This window comes from Microchirus variegatus, assembly GCF_963457635.1.
Source record: "Microchirus variegatus genome assembly, chromosome: 13".
Taxonomy (NCBI): Eukaryota; Metazoa; Chordata; class Actinopteri; order Pleuronectiformes; family Soleidae; genus Microchirus; species Microchirus variegatus.
The window spans coordinates 14,927,209-14,947,866 of NC_139814.1; the positions used below are offsets into that span (position 1 = coordinate 14,927,209).

Sequence of the window (20,658 nt, forward strand, 5' to 3'; positions counted from 1 at the left end):
AGTCGACTTAAGCCTGCCATTTTCACAAAGCTCTATTGTACTCACATTGACAAGTTTACTTGCCCACTTTTTTTTTTTCTCTTCTGTTGCGTAGTAACCATTTCTAGAGTCACAGTCCTACCAGCCCTCCTTGTTATGGCCAGCTGGAGACACATGAATGATAAGAGTATGCAAATTGGATATTTTCTTTAATAGCCTGCTGTTTTATTCAGCTGTGTGGCCAGGATAAGGAATCCCCACTGTGTCTAATCACATCTTCTCACACTCATTTCACCTGAGGCATATCCATAATCTAGTCTATTTTTGACTGGCATTAAAAGCATACATTATTCCAGGCATAAATGTATGTGTGTTTTAGTTTAATAGTCTGATTGTTTAAATTGCGCCACGTGATTGAATCGTCCTCGTCGGGGTTGATGCAGAAGGATGCGGCTAAAGTTTCCTGTAGATGTGAACTTGTTACCCCCCTCCCGGCACGACACCTTCCATTCTCTTAAAAACAACAAAAAAAGAAGAAGTTACCAACTGATCAGAACCTACAGTCCTATAAGCCAGAGTCTCGCTCCTCCACATTTAATTTTCATCCTTTCAGTGTGGCGCTGTGCAGGGCTTGCTGTTGTTCAGTTGGAAAATTTCATTCAGTCGCCAGCTGATGGCTAACAAGGTCAAATAACTCTCCAGATGAGATGGACTGTGTCAGAAGGTGGAAACACACATGCGCTCGCTCGCTCACACTCGCACTCACACACAGGTTTGCTCAGCTATTCTTCTCAGGACACTGCATTGACTTACAAGCCAGGCGCCTGCAACCTGTGGCTTTAGAGATCTGGTAAAGTAAACGCGTCTTGTTTAGAGATCAAGATGATGATGATGAGATGTTGTGCGTCACATACAACTCATCCAATGTCCCAAACCTGACAAAATACTGTGTTTGAAATATGGGAAGGCATTTGATGTCTTTGTCTATCTTTGGATCCATAAAATATGACTTTGTTTATTTCAAAGTGGGTTACTTTTAAATATGTTTTCCACAAACAATGGAAGGACTAGGTCTACATAATTCTGTTTTATTTCAAAGTAGTTTTTTTTCTCTCCACTTTATAAAAGGTTGGGTATAAACAGCAATGAGCAAGGGTCAACAGACCCTTTTCCACCTATGGTCCCAACTCGCCACGGCGCGGTTTAGGTCATCACTGCACTGCAGCATGAAAAAGATGGGTTTTTTTTTGGATTTCTGCGGCTCCAGATTAATTTTATTTGGATGTTTAAGCCTTACTTTTTCGTTACCGCAATTCAAATTTTAGCCCTAAACTTAAGCAGTTCCTCAGAAATGTGGTAACATATACACACACAAACACCACTTGCCATTCAGTCGCTCAGAAAATACCTCTTGAAATGAGTGTCAATAACGGGAAACTGATGGGGGAAATTAAAAGGTTGTTTTTCTCCCTGTAAAAGGTTTTTGCGTTCCTTTCCCTCACCGAGGTTCTTTCAGGACACAGGATGTTGCTTTCTTTATGTCCATATTGTGAATCCAGCTGAGGCAAATTGTGATTTTGGGCTATGCTGATACAATTGATTTCCCTCTGATTTTGAAGTGTTAATGACAATTCACGTCGTTACAAGCTGTGGAAATCGGGGAATTGCGGCGAAATCAGTCAGCCAGCACATGTATATAAATCGATAGGCACCTACACCGCTCTTCTCTTCCCTCCTCTCTTTTCACACACACTCTTTTACTCTGGTTGCTATGGCAACGTGAGATGGCTGCATTCTTCAGCACTGGATTAGAATGTGGGGGCCTGCAGCTAGTGAGTTACATAGTTTTACATGATGGTTTTAAACGACATGTACACACACACAAGGCTGCAATTATGTGAGCGCGTGCCGCAGTGCTTCGAGTATAACAAGTTAAATGTTATTTAAATGTCACATCGTTTTTCATAAATAGTATACATTACTGGAAGCTGACACTAGTGAGCATGTGGCTTCTGCTGTGCATCCATCACAGCGTGTCAAAGTATAAATGGTCTTGTGAGCACAGTGCCTTTTCTTGTATGGTTGATAATCACTGATTTATTGACTCTTGATAACCTGCAGTTTTTGCAGTAAAGTACCAGGTCTCACGTTCTTCACTTGTGTTAGCCTTGAATACATCCATCATTTCCTATTAGTGTTTTAAAAACACTTAAATGATGGCTTTAACACAATACCTGCAGTGGCCAAAAAAAAAGAAACGACAACACCAGGAAGTTAATGGAGTATTAAATGCAGTACACGGAAGAGAGATGTTGTTTCCTCATAAATTGTATCTAATATGACCACATAGAAAGCGAAAAAAGACTAGAGCAGAGATTCACCAAGTAGCTCCTTGTTCTTCTTCACCATAGTATGTCTCACTTCTTTCTTGTAGCCATTCCCTTTCACTTTTGCTGCCTTTTTAACGCTCAAAATGAAACGTAATTATTTAGTAATTGGCCCATTTCGCTTCTCGTGTGTGCTTTCTTGACAAGCCATGGTCAGAAGGAGATTTGTAAACATGCCTTTTATTTAATTTTCACCATAAAAGCTGACAACGGTGAACACTGATGCAACTCGGGTCTCAGCTCTGACTAAAAACAGTTTTCCACTATACAGTTCTCGTTTTTTGTTTGCTTTTCCATTAGGGTTAGTACGTATTACCTGGTGCTTTTTTTTTGTACCTGAGCGATACTTAGTCGACAGACTGCCGGCCACAGATTGGCCGACACACGGAATGAAACGGAACAATGCCCGAACTGTAGATCAGTTAAAATTAGTGCAACGTTAGCGCATAACAGTAGCCCCGGTAACTTCGTTAACACAGATAATGTCGTTAACATGCCCAGCACTAGTTAAAACAATGTAAATATCCTGAAAACGTTCGTTAATCTCCAGCATTTAGCAAGGAAATTTCTAAAATCTCAATATTTAACAGAGGAGTCTGGTATATTTAGTGACAGCGATCGTGAGCCAAATCCCAACCTTTTCCGCTGTATTTTAGTTCAGTGACTGTGTCAGAGGGCGTCTGCGCTCCGGTCATGCAGGAAGTACTGAACTAATCTTTTTAATTAGATTCTAATAATTATGTACAGCAAAAAGAACTGCATTGCGTCATCATACGTGGTAATGAGCCATTTAAAAGAGCAGGGTACTGCAGTACCTCAGATGTCCACCTCTCCTGCTCCCTCCTCTCCGGAGAACTAATTAAAATGTGCGTTATTTTCTCGTCTTCTTTCCGTTGCTTTCTCCTCACCCCCCTGCTCTGTCCTCCACCTTCACCACCTGTCTTTGTATTTGCAGTGTGACAATGCCAAGGGGCTGAGGGCCTTCTTTGATGCCATATGCTACTATCCCAAACACCTGATGATCTTCGGCGGTGTCTGTCCATCTGTGACCTCCATCATTGCGGAGTCTTTGGAGGGTTGGAATCTGGTGCAGGTAGGAGATGCATTCTGTTACATGTGCATGTTTGAATGTGGTGTCGTCTACAGGGCAGAATGAGATTAAATAGACATGCTATATTAACTCACACATTGTTAAAATTCCGTGTGTACATTGGTCCTAGGATTCCATACAAATGACTGATTCTTGCTGCATTTACAGCTGAAAATATGTTTGTTTGTTTTTAATTGGCGTGAGATATAAATGTTACTATACAAGTTAATCAATGTCAATTACCCACTGAATATTTGTAAAATTGATTTTACCATTACTCTGATTGGCATTTGCTGGTGTTAACTTGGGGAAATCTTTGCGATTGCCCCCTTTGGACACCGGATACAACTGGTTTTTTTGTGTGACTTATTGCTTACAGTGTAAATCACGACTGTATGTACTGTCCTTCAGGACCAAAGAGGTGAAATGTCTCCTTCTGAAGAATACATTTCATTTGCTGCAGACGCTAAGGTTATCGGGCACAGATAAGAAAGGAGCAGGCTTGTGCTCGGAAGAGATAACATAATTCAAGTGGTTGCATTTTGAACTGACTGTCACATCATGTATCATTTTTTTTCTTCTTCTTCTTCCTCCTTTTTTTTTTTGCTTCCAATTACTGCAGTTTTTTCTTTTTATCTGTGTCCCTTTTGTGGTTGCTTTCTTGTCAGGGTCACTTGAGAGTGAAAAGATCAGCAGGATGAAGGAATGAAAGATGATTATTTTTCTGTGTCTCTTCCTTTTGCTGTTTATGAGTCTAAAAAATGCTCAGTCTAAAAAAAAAAAAAAAGAGTCTCATGTCAGAGTTGAAGTTTAAATTCTCTTAACTAGGTAGTGTGCGTGTGCGTGTGTGTCCCCTCCCCCTCTCTATTTATTGGCAGTGATTACCTGTGAGAAGTGCAGTAGCAATCTGCCGGGCACAGTGTGTTCTCCCCAGCACTTAACCAACCAGGCTCTTTTTTTCACCTATAAATACAGACCAATACCAACAAATGTATGCGTGTCTGATCCCAAATGTGACATGTGGAGCTGTCTGAATATCAGTCGCCAAGCGATCGCTGCTGCCATAAACAATAAAGTACCTTATTTAGTTCAGCAAATGTGTAACACCTGTCTATTCTTAAGCTTAAGCCCACTTTCATTGTGTACATGTGTGTTTACGTCTTGAAATACAGCACATACAAGTACTTTGATGACGGACAAGGCTCTGCTTTGACAGCACCTGTGATGGGAAGTAGTTTCAGCGATTGACTGAACCTCCCTGAAACCCAGAGGGAATGTGTAGACAGAAAGGGAGGTGATTGAAAGTGTTGAATCCTGCACGCCCCCCCTGCTGTGTTTAGTGAGCCACATCCGCTGGAATCTGGGAATTCTGTCACCCTGTACATGTATTACGCAGCCGGGGCATCCCATCTGCAAGAGTTGAGTTGGCGTGCGAGGAAATAGAGATGGTAATTTCTAACACAGGGACCTGGTAGATTCAGTGGAGGTAGAATATTCAATCAGTGCTAGTGCCTAAAGAAGTCAGCTTTTTAAAAGACTCAACTGAAATAATCTTCCGCTCAAATGTCACTCTCAATATTTTAGGTTTTTTGTTGTACTTGTACCATGTTTCTTTATTTGCAGCTGTTGGATTTAAGTCTGAGAACAAATGAACAACAACAATTTTAAGGAGAAGAGGGTTTTGCCATGTTACTCTGATGTTTACCTACCCTACACTCTTAGAAATAAGGGTTCCAACATGGTCCTTCTACAAGGGCTGAGGTTCTACCTGGAACCATTTGCTTCTGAAAAACCCTTTTCCGAACAAAAGGGTTTTTCAGGGGTTGTTGGTAATACTGATGGTTCCAGTAAGAACCATTTTGATCCAGAGAACCCTTTAAAACCCCTTTCCTGAATGAAGGGTTCTTGGTGGAACCCTTTAAAAGGGTTGTTCTACTTGGAGCCAAAAATGGTTCTCCTATGAGGACAAGCCAAATAACCTTGTATGGTTCTACTTAGCACTTTTATTTCTAAGAGTGTAGTCTCCCACTGGGTTAGAAAACGAGATGTCTCACACTCGCTCAACGACAGTTATCGACAATTATATTTGTCGGCGACCGATCTTAGTATTGATTTTTGTCAACTAGTCGTTGCAGCCCTACTGTACACGTGCTAAAATGACTGCCGCTGCACATTAAGATGGGGGAGCAGTGGATTGAGGGTGCAATGGAGGGAACAGAATGACAGGAGCAGACACAGCTACACACTAATGACATGAAAATGAGAGTGAGTGAAAAGTGCAAGACGCAGCTGTGTTTGTGAGCTGCCATCAGTCGCAAATGCCACTGACTGTTGTGTTTTTATTTCCACAAGACAATGGCCCTTATTTATCAAACGTGCATAGAAACTGGTGCAGATTCAGGTGTAAATATCATGTGTGATTCATGAAACCCAATCTTGGCGTACGCCTGATCAGCCTTTGATAAATGTGGCAGCTGAAAATGATCATAATTTGAATACCATACCAATTCATGGTTTTGAGACCTCGTCCCTTGAGTTTCACGACACAGAGATGCGGAATACGACCCGAGAAGAGAAGCTTCTGAAGTTGAAAATATGCATCATAGCATCTGAATTTCAAGAAATAACGAGGCGATTCTGTTCGTCAGCCTAAAAAAGTGGAATCAAAGGAAGTCAGAAAGCAACAGGGTGGAGAGAAATCACTGCAAACAGCGGTGGTGTTGACAAGCTGTGTTTTGAATATAAATATATCAGACCTCAAAATGGCCACCAAAAAGCGTGTTGCTACGGTTCAGCCACATCTTAACCTGTCACTGACCCAGGGTCTGCACCACCTGAGTCTGAGCCAGATAATGGTAAATATTTAAATGTGCCACTATCACAAGAAGCACACGTCTGCAGAGTTTGAATATTTTTTTAATTCGTTATTAACGCACTACACACCATAGACATTTTCTGTGTGGTCAGCTCCCAAATAGCCAGGCGACCAACAGCTCAGAGAGCAGTTCATGTCCTTCATCTCCACATCCAAGACCCCCGGATTCTAATGATTAAAAACCGCTGGTTAATTACCGACATAAATCGCTCCCTGTTTGCAAAAAAAATGACACCCTAAAAGAGATCAATGAAGAAAATCTAATGTGAGCATCAAAGAAATAATAATAAAAAAAACATCTATGTGGTGCTTTGTGTTTCTCATACTGAATAACCTATGTAGCCAAAAATAAACATTTTATACTCCTCCTCTGTGTGGCTCTCAACTGCGGCTGCAGTGGACAGGGCTCTGTTTGCAGCTCTCATATTTTACGCAATCTCACAGGCCAAAATAATGATGTCACACACCTTTTCAGGTGGTTTCCTCCACTGCTCACACACACGGTTTTATAATCCGTAAGTGCTGAATATGTGGATTTAGATTATTATTATTTGGGAATACGGACATTGCATTAGTATTAATTAATAACGCATATCCACACAGTCACATGTTGCACTGTGAGTCCATGGAGATTTCAGATGTGCATACACCAGGGGCCTCATTCATAAAAATAAGACGTACGCCACTTTCTATGCAATGTTTGGGATTTAAAAAAAAGTAATCACTGTGTAATATATACATTAAATAATAAATGTTTGCAACAAGATGTTATACAAATGAATGCAAGAAATATATATATATTTTTTTTAAATAAATGATCATTATTAAATACTTTTGTGGGATGATGGGCAGATTGCGCTTTTAAGGATCTAGGTTTTTCCGGCTTTTTATGGTCACGTGTGTGCGTTACCTGAATTCCTCAGAAGCCACGCCACATTACGAGTTGATCGCGATTTGTAAAGAGAAACAGATCTAGGACGTGCACGCGCATGCTTTTATAAATCCGAAAAAAAACATTACGCCACATCAGGCGTACCTACCTACTCATAGTTTTATAAATGATGGTGTTTTTGGTGTGATTCATCTTATGTTAATTGTTAAATAATACCAGGAAGCATTTTAAAGAACAGTTTTAAGCGTGCACATGTACACTATCTGTACCCAGCCAACATGCTGCTCACTTTACCACGTTCTAGCTTTCAAACGGTCAATTTCCTCACTGCGGCAGTGGTGTCTGTTGTCTGTAAATGGCTCACTCAGTGCCAGGATATAGACCTCACCCACCTTTTCATCAGCTGCTGGCCCTTCTCCTCTCCTCTGCTCTCCTCTCACCAATTAGTCTTATCAGTGATGGCACTGTTCATTTTCAGCCACGTCGATTGTGTAATGAAAAATTATGCTTCTCATCATTTTGTCTCTTGTACTTTGGAAGAGAAGAAGAAGACAGAAAGAAAGAAAGAGAGGTTTATTCCTTTCAAGATTATGATTTATATAAGTTGAATTGAATTTTCCCACAAATTTACCTCAGAAAGATTGTGATGTAAGAGTTCTTTTAATGACTTTCAAGAAGTTATTGGAGCATTTAGATGCATAGAGCACTTTTTTTGTCCTTTACTAAAATGTCTCTTGTGCCTTTAGTGTAAAGCTCAATTCATCTTTTAGGGACAATGAATATTAAAGTCAATATTTAGGAGGAGGAAAAAGTAGATGCTCCCCTCAGTGTTGTTGTCATGACCTGGACATATATTTATCTGTTAACTAAGCCCATTTTTCTTCTTCTTCTCTCGCGGTATTGATTGTCAGTGCTTCGTTACACCGGGGCAATTTAGGAACAAGAAATAGCATCTGTGCCACCTTCTAGTGCAGCATTCTCTTCTGCTAAAACCTCCACAATATTTTATGGTCGTCTCTACCCCCCCCCCCCCCATTTTCTTTTCTCTTATACTCTCCCTGAGTGCTACAGAGGCTGCTTCAATAAAACATGTGATGCCGAGCTTTGCAGTATTCGGCCTCACTTACGTCAAATCCTCCTGTGTTCCGTATCAATATTTCATGACTTCCCAAAGTTTAGGCTAAAATCGCCGTGTGCAAGGGCAGGGATGGTTTGAGCATCGCAAACAGATCATCATAAATCCACATAATGAGCAAAGTTCATGGTCACTTCTGTGCGCTGTGAGTGAGTGAGTGAGGGCGTGTTGGTTGCGCAACTTGGGCAACCGAATGTTTCTTCTCGAAAGGTCAGAAACATTCATGATATAACATGTTTTTATGTGTGTTGATGAGGCACAAGGTTCAGTTGTGTTGTGTATGTTTGTTTGTTTGTTTCTTTCTTTTTCTACAAGTGCAGCTCAGCATAGGGTCTTGGGGGGGAGGCTTCTAAGATTGCCAATTAGGTCAACATTTCACAGTCTCAAAGCTTCTAGACAATTCCTGGAGGAAAGGGGGAAGGGGTTTCCTCACAGGTATCTGAACCAGTCCAAACTCTGTTGAAACATTTGGCTTTGGAACACGTTAAAATTACATTCTAGATTTCAAGGTCATGCTGCTCATGGAGTTAAACAGGGGAAGTTAACCCCTCTGTTACCATCCCGCCATCGCCGACAGGATTTGGCATGCATATTTCTCGTTAGCGCAACTCCAAGACAGTTTGTGATATCTGGAATATTCAAAAACTATGGAGTGGCGATCTGTCCAGGTTGTGACCCCGCCTTTCGTCCAATGTCAGCTGAGATGTCATGTGGAGGATAAAGCGGTAAAAGATGGATGGATGGATACCGGAAAGCAGAGAAATGTCATTACGGTAGAACCTCAAGACTTCCACGTCGCACGTTTTTGACGTCAGCTTCTCAGTACCGTAATTCTTAAACGGATGAATAACTCCCATATATCAAAAGTGAAAGTTATCTTGGAAAAAGGAGCAGAAGAACTCACTCATTGGACAATACTACAGTCATAAAATCAAAATTAATCCAGACAGCCTCATTATCATGATGGCCATAAATGCCAATGTCACCATGCATACTATCTCTTCTATTGCAGAAGAGGGAAATAAAAGAAGCTGAAAGAGATAAAGGAAAATATTAATTACACTGAATTATTTAGGCATGAATGTGGCCTGCACTTGTAGAATGCACCAACATCTACTGTGAAGCTGAGCTCACACACACACACACTGTTGTACCTATTCGAAGTGCCGAATCTACGCCATTTGACAGGAAACCCAGTAATTAGCTAATTAGCAACATTTGTTGAATACAACCCGTTAACTGGTTGCAACTGTTGGTGTCATATATTGAATAAACATGCTGATTCTTAGCTCCTCCGTTACAACAAGCGCGTTGACAAAACATTTCCGTTTCTGTTCCTCTGGAACAACGAGTGGAAACAGCCTTCTCATTATTTTTTTTTTTTTTACCACTGGCACGTCTTTGACACCAAGGTCTGTGAGACGATTCAAAAGGAATACGAGATAAGTATATGCTGAATTCCATCCATGCGTTTCAAGCGCTATCATTCCCGCAAGTTAGTTTTGTGGAGGAGGGTGAAGCGTGAAAAAAAGAAAAGCAGCGCGTCATACTCGCTAATGATGAAACGGGACCTGCCTGCCACCAGTCGCAAAAAAACGCATTAGACACATTGAGCTGGCTTTTGATGTTTCTTACAGATTTTTATCTTACACGTCTTGTGAAGATGTTTTTTTCCTGTAGCCCCAAATCCTGGTTTTCTCCTAGTTTCTCTTTTGGGGTTTACGTGCTTTGATATTTCTTATTTAGGTCATAGAGCCCATAACACTTTGAAGAGCTTGCTGGGTGTGTACAGTTTTTGATGAAAATACAGTTTCAAACAAAGAAACGGGCCTCTAATAAATGGTATTCCATATCTAGCTCTACTTAAATTAATTTGCCATCATAAGCACAAGTTGTTTGAGGCTACTAGGAAGACAAAGTAAAAAAAATTAATCATTTTTGACAGTACAAATGTAATCTAAAGCAGGGTTTCTCACTCGTGGCCCTGGGGACCCACTGCTCTACATGTTCGAGATGTTTCCCTTGCTCCAACGACACACCTGATTCAAACGGTCAGCTCAACGACCCATTTATTTGAGTCAGGTGTGTTGGAGCGAGGAAACATTAAACATGTAGGCCAGTGGGTCCCCAGCACCAGGAATTAGAAACACTGATCTAAGCAGCGACAGGAGGCAGCAGTTAATAATTGAGAAAGTCAGACAGCACATATCAGCTTCAGGCTCTCAGGGATGCAATTCATTTGCAAATGCAAATGTAGGGGATTTCTCTCTGATCAGAACTTCACATCACTTGAGATACCAAATACGCAAGTCGTGTTATGGGACGGTTTGGAACGGTAAAGCCCTCGGTCAGGCTCGAGTTTCAACTGAGAATAGTACCATTACTTTTTAAGGGGGGGCGTGCGCTGTGCCAGATGGCCATGTCATCTGTTTGTGGCTGTTTTGTCTCAGGAAGACGTCAAGCTTTGTATGAGAATAGACTGTGCGTGGAAGAAACACTGGTCACAGGGGAGTGACGCTTTTCTGTCAACTGACCGTCCATTAGTACCATTACTCCGGTACCCCAAAGGAAGGGTACCTGAAAGATTTATGGATGGAAATGGAAATCGGACAATAAAATACGTACCACGCCGTACCAAACCCAACCATTCCATCTATGAAACACGACTTTCATCTGTGGAATAGTGTATTTCAACATGATTGGCTTCATTTGACTACTGTTATGAAATTAACAAGAAAGGCCCCGTCCCATTTCTCCCCTTTAAAATTTCCGCTTGGCTTGGAGTGCCCTCAACTGTAAATTCCCCTCGTTGAGGGAAGTTGCTTCCCTATGGAATAGGTACACCACTATATGCAAATTAGCGTAGTGAACTTAACAAACGTGCATGTCACATGACAATTCTACCGGTGGAGCGTGATACTATTTTTATTGAGGAAAAATGCCGGCGGATCCAGCTGTTGTGTTGCCTGTTGTGTTGCCTGTGTTTGTTTTTTTCCGTCAGTGCCGATTTTCCTCCTTCCTCATAAACGCTATATCACGAATATGATTGAAATCTGACAAGTCCAGGGTACTGGTGTTCAAGCGCACGCCGGTACACACATCCAAAACACTAGAGCTACAATGACGGGCATACTCTCTGCAAGCAATAGCCGCTGGCTAGCTAGCTAGTAATGTAACAAGCTTATTTGCGAAATATTACAACAAAATTGTTCCTCTGCAGATGTGGCCGCCATCTTTGTTGGAAAAAAAAAGCATCATGGGTCATTTCATCTTCCACTTTGTTTTAAGCCCACAGTAGAGCTCAGTACATTTTGAGGGTTGATAATGAGGGCAAAATCACACTCCTCCTTGCTCCCCCCAGCCGAGAACGCAAGAAAATATAGGGTTAGGGGAGAAAAGAAGATGCTTTTACGCTTTTGCGATTTTCCAACCTGTCTAATTTGAGACTGGCTTGCATAGTAACTCTGACTCTCAGTTGTCCCGCCTTTCTTTGATGTTCCAATGATGTAGTTTGACACCAGCATTGACAGTTTGTCTGTGACAAGTCGTTTTTTCGAAAGTGATGTTCAACTAAGTTAATTCTTCCTTGATTGTTTCGATGTTGGTGTCTTGTCACATCATGATCAAACCTGAGACGGTGCCGTTTGAGTGCGTTTCAGCTGCTCTATATCACAGCACAGTCTTTCCATCTCCACATTTTAGTATTATCAAAGAGTTTGGTTTCTCGTCAACCTGAAAACAAAATTGCGTCGAAACTTCCGAGCAGCCAGCGTTAAGAGGATCCTTTGTATTGTTGTCAAAAAAAACAAGGGTGGACTCGCTGAGCAGTTGGACCTCGAAGAGGACCCGGCTCCATTACAAGCCATTAAAACCATAACGGCTGTTTGGAAAGAGTGAAGCTTAGGATCGATAAAGGGCAGTTTAACTGTCTGACACAGCTCACTAATATCTGAAACATCAACTCCCCTTCATGGCGGGAGAGACAGAGAGAGATCTTGCTAGATGTCTGCCAAGCGGACAGTGGGTGAGAGAGGAAATGGAGAGAGAGACTCTTGAGATCATTACAGAGTGCTCTCTCGCTCTCTTTTCCATTGCTACTCCTTGTCTTTCTTCTCCTTACACTCCCTGTGTAGTGTATATTTACAGTCATGAAATAAGATGGTATCGTAGATTAGCCCATAGGTGAATTTAGAGCTAATGTTTTGCTCATGGCGGCAGTATTTACTCCAACACCGCGGACTCGTCTTTCCTCGGTTCACTCAATGGCTTCCTGTTCGGCACACTCAATCTTCAAACTGATCAAATTGTTTTGTGCTACAAACAATAAATCCAGGTAGAGAGAGCCCGGGCGACTCCTTCCACCTCCTCAGTTGATTAAATTCTGTTTCCTGTGTGTCACTCCTTTCTGTCTCTCTTTCCCTGCACGCGATCCTCTTTCACTTTATCTGAGAATCAGAATGCGGAAGCGTTAAGCCTCCTTGAGGTTGATACTGAGCTCAATGCTATTTTCATTCCCTGTTGGTGCAGTCATTGAATACCTCTCTTTTCAGTCTGCTGCTGCCACAAATGGAATCCACTTTGAGTCTCCAAAGATATAATTGCAGCGTTGAGTTACATAAACACGATAACAAAATGACAGTTATGTCTCCCACAGGTCTATATATATATATACTGTGTGTATATATATATATATGCATGGTGTATGTGTGTGTGTGATTCACTAATTGTCTATTATTGGTCATAACTTAATACATAAAAACATTTTTATTGAGCAGTATTATAGGGATGATCCCTTGTCTTTCCAGTAAATCTCCACATGTGGAAGTTGCATTAAGTCTCATGTACATAATGTTTTTGAGTTATCGCACAGTCATTAGCTCTTTTATCAGTTCTTGCTGTCCTATTAGCGTAGCTCTAAGAAATGGCTGGCCCTAATGGAGCTTTGCTATAAACTCCGCCCACATTGAGGAGGTACTATAGTAATGCAGAACGACGTGATTGATACCAAACCAAGTAGAATCGAGCGCAATAAGTGGTAATTTGGTCCTTTAGTCCACCTCTCAAACCATTCAATACAAAATTCTGGGTTAGGGTTGATGGTAGTTATGGATGGAACCATTTTGTTAAAGGATGGTAAGAAAAGGCTTTTAAAAAAAGAGTACAATCATATCTCTTACTTATTCTGTAGCATGTAATGCATATTATGTCTAAATGAGATTGTATTTTAATTAGATTTTCATTAAAAAAAACACTCATTGGTGCTGCTCAGTTGACATTATGTTATATATGTCAATCCTCATGAGTCTAGTTTTACTTTGCCTTTTTTTTTTTCAAAAAAACAGCCAGTGACTAAATGTGTTTGGTTTGTAAGACTTGTTTTTCTTTTCAAAGACGTGTTAGAGAACACCTTTTTTCTCTGAAATCGCAAATCCCACTGCCAGGCGGTGTTCTCTTTGAACAGCTGCACGACTCAGACTCAGACTCATACAGACAGTTGCTCACGTTGATAAATGAACGCGCCTATACATGTGCAGATGCAGAGGGCAGAGATGTGTGTTTGTGTTTGTTTTGCATGCAGACAGTTGTACACTTGCACCTGTGGACATGTTTGTCTCACTCCCTGTCAGGTTTATCTGCCTTTTTCTCTTTACCTCATCTTCCCTCTTCTCCCAAATCTCTCCTCTAATAAAATGGGGGGGTTTTCCTTCTCAAAGCCCTGTAGAAACCATTGTCAACACAAACCTGGCAAAGATGTAGTGAAAGGTTTGGCACAAGAAACTCCCATATTGTGCTAACACGGAAATAGTTTCATGGATTGTCCTCCTTTACAGGCTTTCTGCTGCGTTGTGATACTGCGTTTTTACTGGGAAGTTTGTCAGGAGATTTATCGTTGGCTTTGTAGATGCAGCATCACATTTACATGCAAATTGGTGGCATGATGTGTACTTTGAAAAATGACAGAGCAGTTTCTTTATATGTGGGTGTTTTCAAATGACAGCCCTTTCAGTTTTTATTTAAGGTTCCTAACTGGTGCCGTCATATTGTTTATACGCCAGGCCATTTGTCTCAGGTGCTGTCCTTCAACTCGCATGGGGACAGCATACATTAAGTCCTTCATTGCAATGATAAATTTACCAGCGAGTGGCTCATTTACACATGCAGAACGAGTATTGGGGGTATTTGCATCACAGCAGGTGTGTGATACTAAAGCTGAACATCCAAATAACCACTACAAACATGTTGGATGACCGTATGGTCCCGGAATAGTAAATCTGTTGTGTAGTAGCAGAAACAGGGGTTGGAAAATCACTGTCCACACACAGGACTGTAAGTAATTCAAACCGATATCCACTATGGTGTAGACTTTTGCTGGTTAGAAGTGTTTAGAAGTTTTTCCACCTTAAACGGAGCACACAAACTATGACTCATAGCCCTACCATTTATACGAAGTGTGTTTTCATATCTATATATGTGTGTGTGTCCTGAGATGCAGGCAGCACAGCTCTGTTTAAAATTTTAATTCAAACCTTTTAGTGGTCTGCAAGTAGAAGGGCCTGAGAGACAGCAGCAGCAGCAGCAGCAGCAGCAGCAGCACAGCTACCTCATTAGTACAGAGTGGATTTAGTCTGTCCTTGGAAAACACATACACACGCACACTCAGAGACATACATTGCAGCAAACCAAAAAAATGCACATATGAATTTAAGGTGAAATCACTTTGTGGAAATTTCAACAAAAAAAAAAAACTCAGTGAGATTGCATGCAAAGTCAATGCTCAGACACAAGGAGATAGGAATCTCTCTTGGCCGCATAATGGGCAACGCAAAAAAACGATCCAGTGACGCAAATCCACATGAGTAATGCTTTGTGTGAACGCAGCTTGTAGCCATTTGCTCACAAGACAAACAGGTGCAGGTACCTGAGGGCTGCTTAACTCTACGACTTAGCAGAGGAGAAATTGGAAAAGTAAGATTGAATATTTGTCAGTACTGAGCCCAGAGTGTGTATATGGTACAACAACATCAGCAGCAGCACACACACACATATTAAAAGCCAGTGTGTGTTTGACTCCTGTCTGCCTCCAAATGCAACAACTAGCAGTGTAAATGGAAAGAATGAGGCCGATTCCTTAACTGAGGCTTTTCCATTTTTGAGGAAAACACAATTTTACAAATGTGTGAACTACTTTAAAAATGATTGACAACTCTCTCCTACTACAGCACACTCAGCCTCCTACGCCCTACTGGTAAAAACAAACCAGTTGCTGGGCTCACTTTGTTTCTTGCTGCTTTTGAAACTGAAAAACCATTAAAACAACCAGAGTACAGTAACAGTAAAAATGACCAGTAATCTGTAATGGCAGCTTGTACATTTATTTATTTAACGCTAACACACTGAACGGCGGCTCTCGTCTTCTTCTTTTTTTTTGCATAAACCGACGACGGTGCTTTCAAGTCCTCTCTGCATGAAAACAGGCGTGAAATGCAGGTACCTTGGAATTTTGATCACAGTGACACAACCCAGGGTCTTCCTTAAAGCTGTAGTGTGCAAGTTTTCAACACAAACAAATTCATTGTACAATGAGTTTAGACAAAGTTGATTAAGCCTCTCAGTCTATAAAAAGTCTATAAATCAATTTTGGGGAAATTAAGGAAAAAGTCTTTATCGCAATTTCACGAGGTATTGAATTTTGTCCATAGAGTTTGACTGCAAAAAGTATGCATGGATATATTTATTTTCCTCCCCACATTTGTTAAAAACAACTATGCGCAGGCATGCACGCCCTGCAAATCGGCTCTCGGCCGTGCACGTGCATGTGGTGTTAGCATCTTGGGAAATCGCTCCTCCTTGCGCAAAATGATATCCGAAATGGTGAATAAGTGTTACTTGTTGTTTATTTTAATAAACCTTGCCTTTGGTTTAATTTATTCTTTCAAGCTTATGAGTTAAAACTGTTTTGTAAGTTAAATATGTGTTGCTGATTACAGCTTGAAGTGGCGATAGGGTCTGCATTATATACTGGAAAGATTGGTGAGGTGCACAGGGATCACCATAGAAGGTTGTGAAGGAAGATGAAGCTCGTGAGATGTGGAATTTCAATCACCATGTTACCTGATATTTACCGCTCAATAGGTTAACGCCCAGGGGGTCGCCGCTTCCTGTGGTGGAACGTTGTGCATTTTTAAAAAGACAGCACAGACTTAGCAGCGGGAAGCCAGCTTGCCTCCCTTAGTGTTAGGAAATACACGTAAACACACCACCACTAACCTTTAGCTCCAATAAACACCATTAAATATGAATAAGGGCATAATTGAAAGTAACCAGTGGTACTTTCTTCTTTCGCACAAAACACACACACACACACACACACACAATGCATGTTACCTGGCTTACGACTTTACCAGTAATAATCTTGACATTTTCTGCAGCGTCATGAGTCGAGGCTGCAGTGGGGCCTGGAAATGTAAAAACACCAGATTCACTCTTAATATGGTTTATAGCGACCTAAACGCAGGCTGATTTGACTCCATCCATCCCAGCGATATGCGAGATGTTCACAGCGTAATAGAGAATGTGAGACTTATCACAGACAACTTGAGAGTTAGATAGAGGCTATCAAAAGGCAACTGTGCGTCACTGGTGAGCGTGAAATGTTTATTTTGTCCATTGATTCACTTCCTGAACAATTCCTCTCGCCCTCTTCATCCAACCTCCTCCTCCTCCTCCTCTTTTTCTACCTACTTTCATGGAATCCGTCAGGCTGAGAAAGTGAGATGGAGCAGACGTTGGGCCTTGGTAGATATTTTATTTGGACTGGATGTTTATCCTGCAGAGGTAAACTTTGCTTTCCTGCTCTGTTGTTGCATTACTTCCTTTCCCCCCACTGGCAGAGAACAGTGGGAGTAATCAGCTTAATTGGTGTAATTATGGGGGTAAGCAGTGAACCTTTGAATACCCGCCTCTGCTTGTCTAAACGGATATTTGCAGATTATGGGGGTAAAGTTTTTTTGTTTTTTTTTCCTCATCTGTATTTAGCTGAGCCTCCTTTGTCTGTAAAAGGGGTGCTGCAATCTGCGGAACAAAATCAACAAAGACGAGCAAATCCAGTGACCAGTATTTCTGTTTGGTTTTTTTGCATCTTCTTTTATTAATCGTGCTTTTCCAGTCACTGCAGAAAAGAGACCATTGGTGGTAGATACACTATCGTTCAAAAGTTTGGGGTCACTTAGAAATGTCCTTTTTTTTTTTAAGGAAAATCACTTTTTTATTCACTGAATATAACATTAAATGAATCAGAAATACACTCTATACATTGTTAATGTGGTAAACGACTATTCTAGCTGCAAACGCCTGGTTTTTAATGGAATATGTACATAGGTGTATAGAGGCCCATTTACAGCAACCATCTCTCCAGTGTTCTCATTGTACGTTGTGTTTGCGTTAGAAGGCTATTGGATGATTAGAAAACCCTTGAAAACCTTTATGAAATAAAACAATTTTGCTGGTTCTTTGACAAAAGCAGAGTTTGAAGGGCAAAATGATTTATTTTGAATAAAAATCATTATTTTTAATCTGGTCAATGTCTTGACTATATCTATTCATTTTGCAACTCTTTTGAGGCATAAAAGTGTGACTTTTAATGGAAAGCACAAAAAAATTGTATAGGTGACCCCAAACTTTTGAACGTTAATGTACTTAGGTGTCCCTGACATGGCAGACACTATACACATTTGACATCTGAGAATCTAGAGCAGAAACAAAAATGCTTCAGTCCATGGTCGATCTGGAGACAAGAAATCAAGCACAATTCTGTCTATTTTCACACATCATCTCCCCGTATCACTTCTCAGAAGTATTTCTAAGATTACACAGATCATCTAGAAATACTGATCGTATGCTGCTTCTTGGTGGAAGGACCTGTTGACAGTCATGGAGTGTGACCGCTCAGTGTCTGTATGAGTCTTGCAAGTTGTGGAGTGCGAATTGCACATCCCTGCCACAACTTTGAAAGTTGTAAATGTGTTCCTGGCTTTAGGCTAACCATTTTTTTTTACCTCATTAAGTGCCTCCGGTCAATTTAAGGGAAACATCACAGTTTTGGCAAATGTATAATTAACATCCCCCACAATTCAGTGCCTCAAGTCCATTATTTTTCAATATATTGAACCAAAACTCTGCTCTTTCCCAAACCTTAATTAAATTTGGTGTTAGTGCCTAAACCATTTAAGAAGCCAATCCAGAATACATTACCATAAAACTGTTGCTAATTGCTTTGTTAACCATTCAAATGGGAAATTGATTAACATTTATTTATGTGGCTAGAAAACATAACCAGGTGCTGATGTGATTATGTTCTATGTCTATGCAATTTTCTAGTTCTTTCCAGGAAACCAGATTTGTTTGATTCATCAAAATTCATTTGTTTTTCAACTCATATTTTACAGCCTCTGTGTATCTTAAAGGTCCCATATTATGCAAAATGTAATTTTTAATCATTTTAATCCTTATATTTGGGACTCTGGAGACCCTACCAGTCGCCAAAGTGTGAAAAAAGATGACTCACTCATGTTTTTGTGGTCCTCCTCAGTCTAAGTACAGGAGATAAAACACGCAATGTTGACTTCCGCACTCATTGGGACGTTACAATGCGCTAAATTCCTGGAATTGTTGTCTCACGGAGCTCCGCTTTGTCCGTAAAACATGCAAGAGTGCTGGCGAGGGCAACGGTATCCGAAAACCTGAACTCCGCAAAGTCTGTGAAAAGTTCTATTCTTGACTCCACAGTGCAGCACAGAGTTCTACACAAACTTCCAGCCTCAGAGGATTTTTCTGTCCAGTGGATACATGTTATATATAACGGCAATGTGCCTGCTAGAACCTGCAAATGATCACTTTTCCAAAAGTGCTAACTGCTGTTTTTTTAAAGAGATACTAGTAAACAGAGCATTCTGAAAAGGCCTATTTTGGCAGGGTGATTGAACTGCTGTGGTGCTTCATCCTTAAGGTATTTTGACCAAAGCATGTCACAGACATGTTCATTAGGACACCAGGGAACTAGGTTAACGTGGAGAAAATAGAGTATAATATGGGATCTTTAAAGAAAAAGCTTGGAAAATGTACATGTAGCACTGCTCCAAACCCACCTCTTCTTTCTTTCCTAAACCTCTTTAGCACAATGTCATTTTGCAGAAGCGTAACACTGCCCCGCAGAAAGCAAAAGGTTGGAGTGGTATTCAGTGTTTGGTGTTATCGTGCTCAGGGGTCCTTCGTGTTACTTGATGTCTGACTGCCAGCCCACCTCAGACCCTGGCCATGTCTCCCTCACGACCCAGGAGATGGAATTTTAAAAATTTACAGTCCTCTTTGAGGCAGCCTTTTGGCCCCTGCAGGTCTCCGAAAATTGAAAAGTCGGAGAGAGTAAAGGAGAGAGCTGAGGAAACATGGGAGGGGAAGGAGGGGGGAGGCCATGAAAAAGACCGAGCAAGGTCTCTCTGTAGCAAACTTTGTATTACTCCACAGCGAGATCTCTCTCTCTGATGCCATCACTGAAAAATTCAACCTGTGTTGAGGGCAGTTCATTGGAATGATCTCCACAGCGGCTCCTGTTTTCTCAGACCTCTCTCTCTATGGTATATTTCACAGCCGACGCTGCTTCATTGCCGCCTTTCGAAGAGTAATTGAAAATCCATGGCTGATTGACTCAGACCCCTGGTAATTAATTTTCCTTCAGATGAAGGCCAGCAAGACCAACACCCACATCTGTGCGCCGTGCTGCACAGAGGTGATATTTCGATTGCTTAACTTGGGAGTCTAATTGAATAAAAGTAATCATACATAATAGATATTGTATACATGTGCATATACATATACTTGTAGGTGAACAGTCGACTAATGTCTTTCTGTTGTAAAGTTAGTGAGGAAGACAGAACATAAGCATGACATTTAAACGTGCTTGTGAGCTAATTCTATAGATCACAATCTTGGTTTGTCAGTTGTTTGCTTAAAAGTAATATGAAGGGCTAAGGGATGTGAATCTTTGGGTGTCTCATGATTCGATTCCGATTCTTACGGTCACGATTCGATTCAAAATTGATTCTCAATTCAAAAATTGATACAATGCATAGTGTGTTCAGGCAAATTATGGCATCAAAACAATACAGTTTGTATAAGATAATGTGATTTTTAAATAAACTGATTCCAATGATGTAATCACACAAAGGCAAACTTAAGACAAAAGATATAATTTATTCATTCAAAAAATAAAAGCTTAGGCGAGCTGCTGTTTTCTCCTAGATGTTA

The 20,658-nt window shown here is 40.9% G+C and overlaps 1 protein-coding gene across 1 annotated transcript in view; it reads left to right on the top strand.

Annotated features, from left to right (window-relative positions):
- The window catches only part of gabbr2 (gamma-aminobutyric acid (GABA) B receptor, 2), a gene marked incomplete at both ends in the record, with an annotated part of 170,458 nt that overhangs the window by 44,179 nt on the left and 105,621 nt on the right, over positions 1–20,658 (top strand). Inside the window, one exon of the mRNA XM_083899305.1 lies at positions 3,322–3,459. Within this exon, the coding sequence (XP_083755431.1) occupies positions 3,322–3,459 (138 nt within the window). The remainder of the gene's footprint in view (positions 1–3,321; positions 3,460–20,658) is intronic.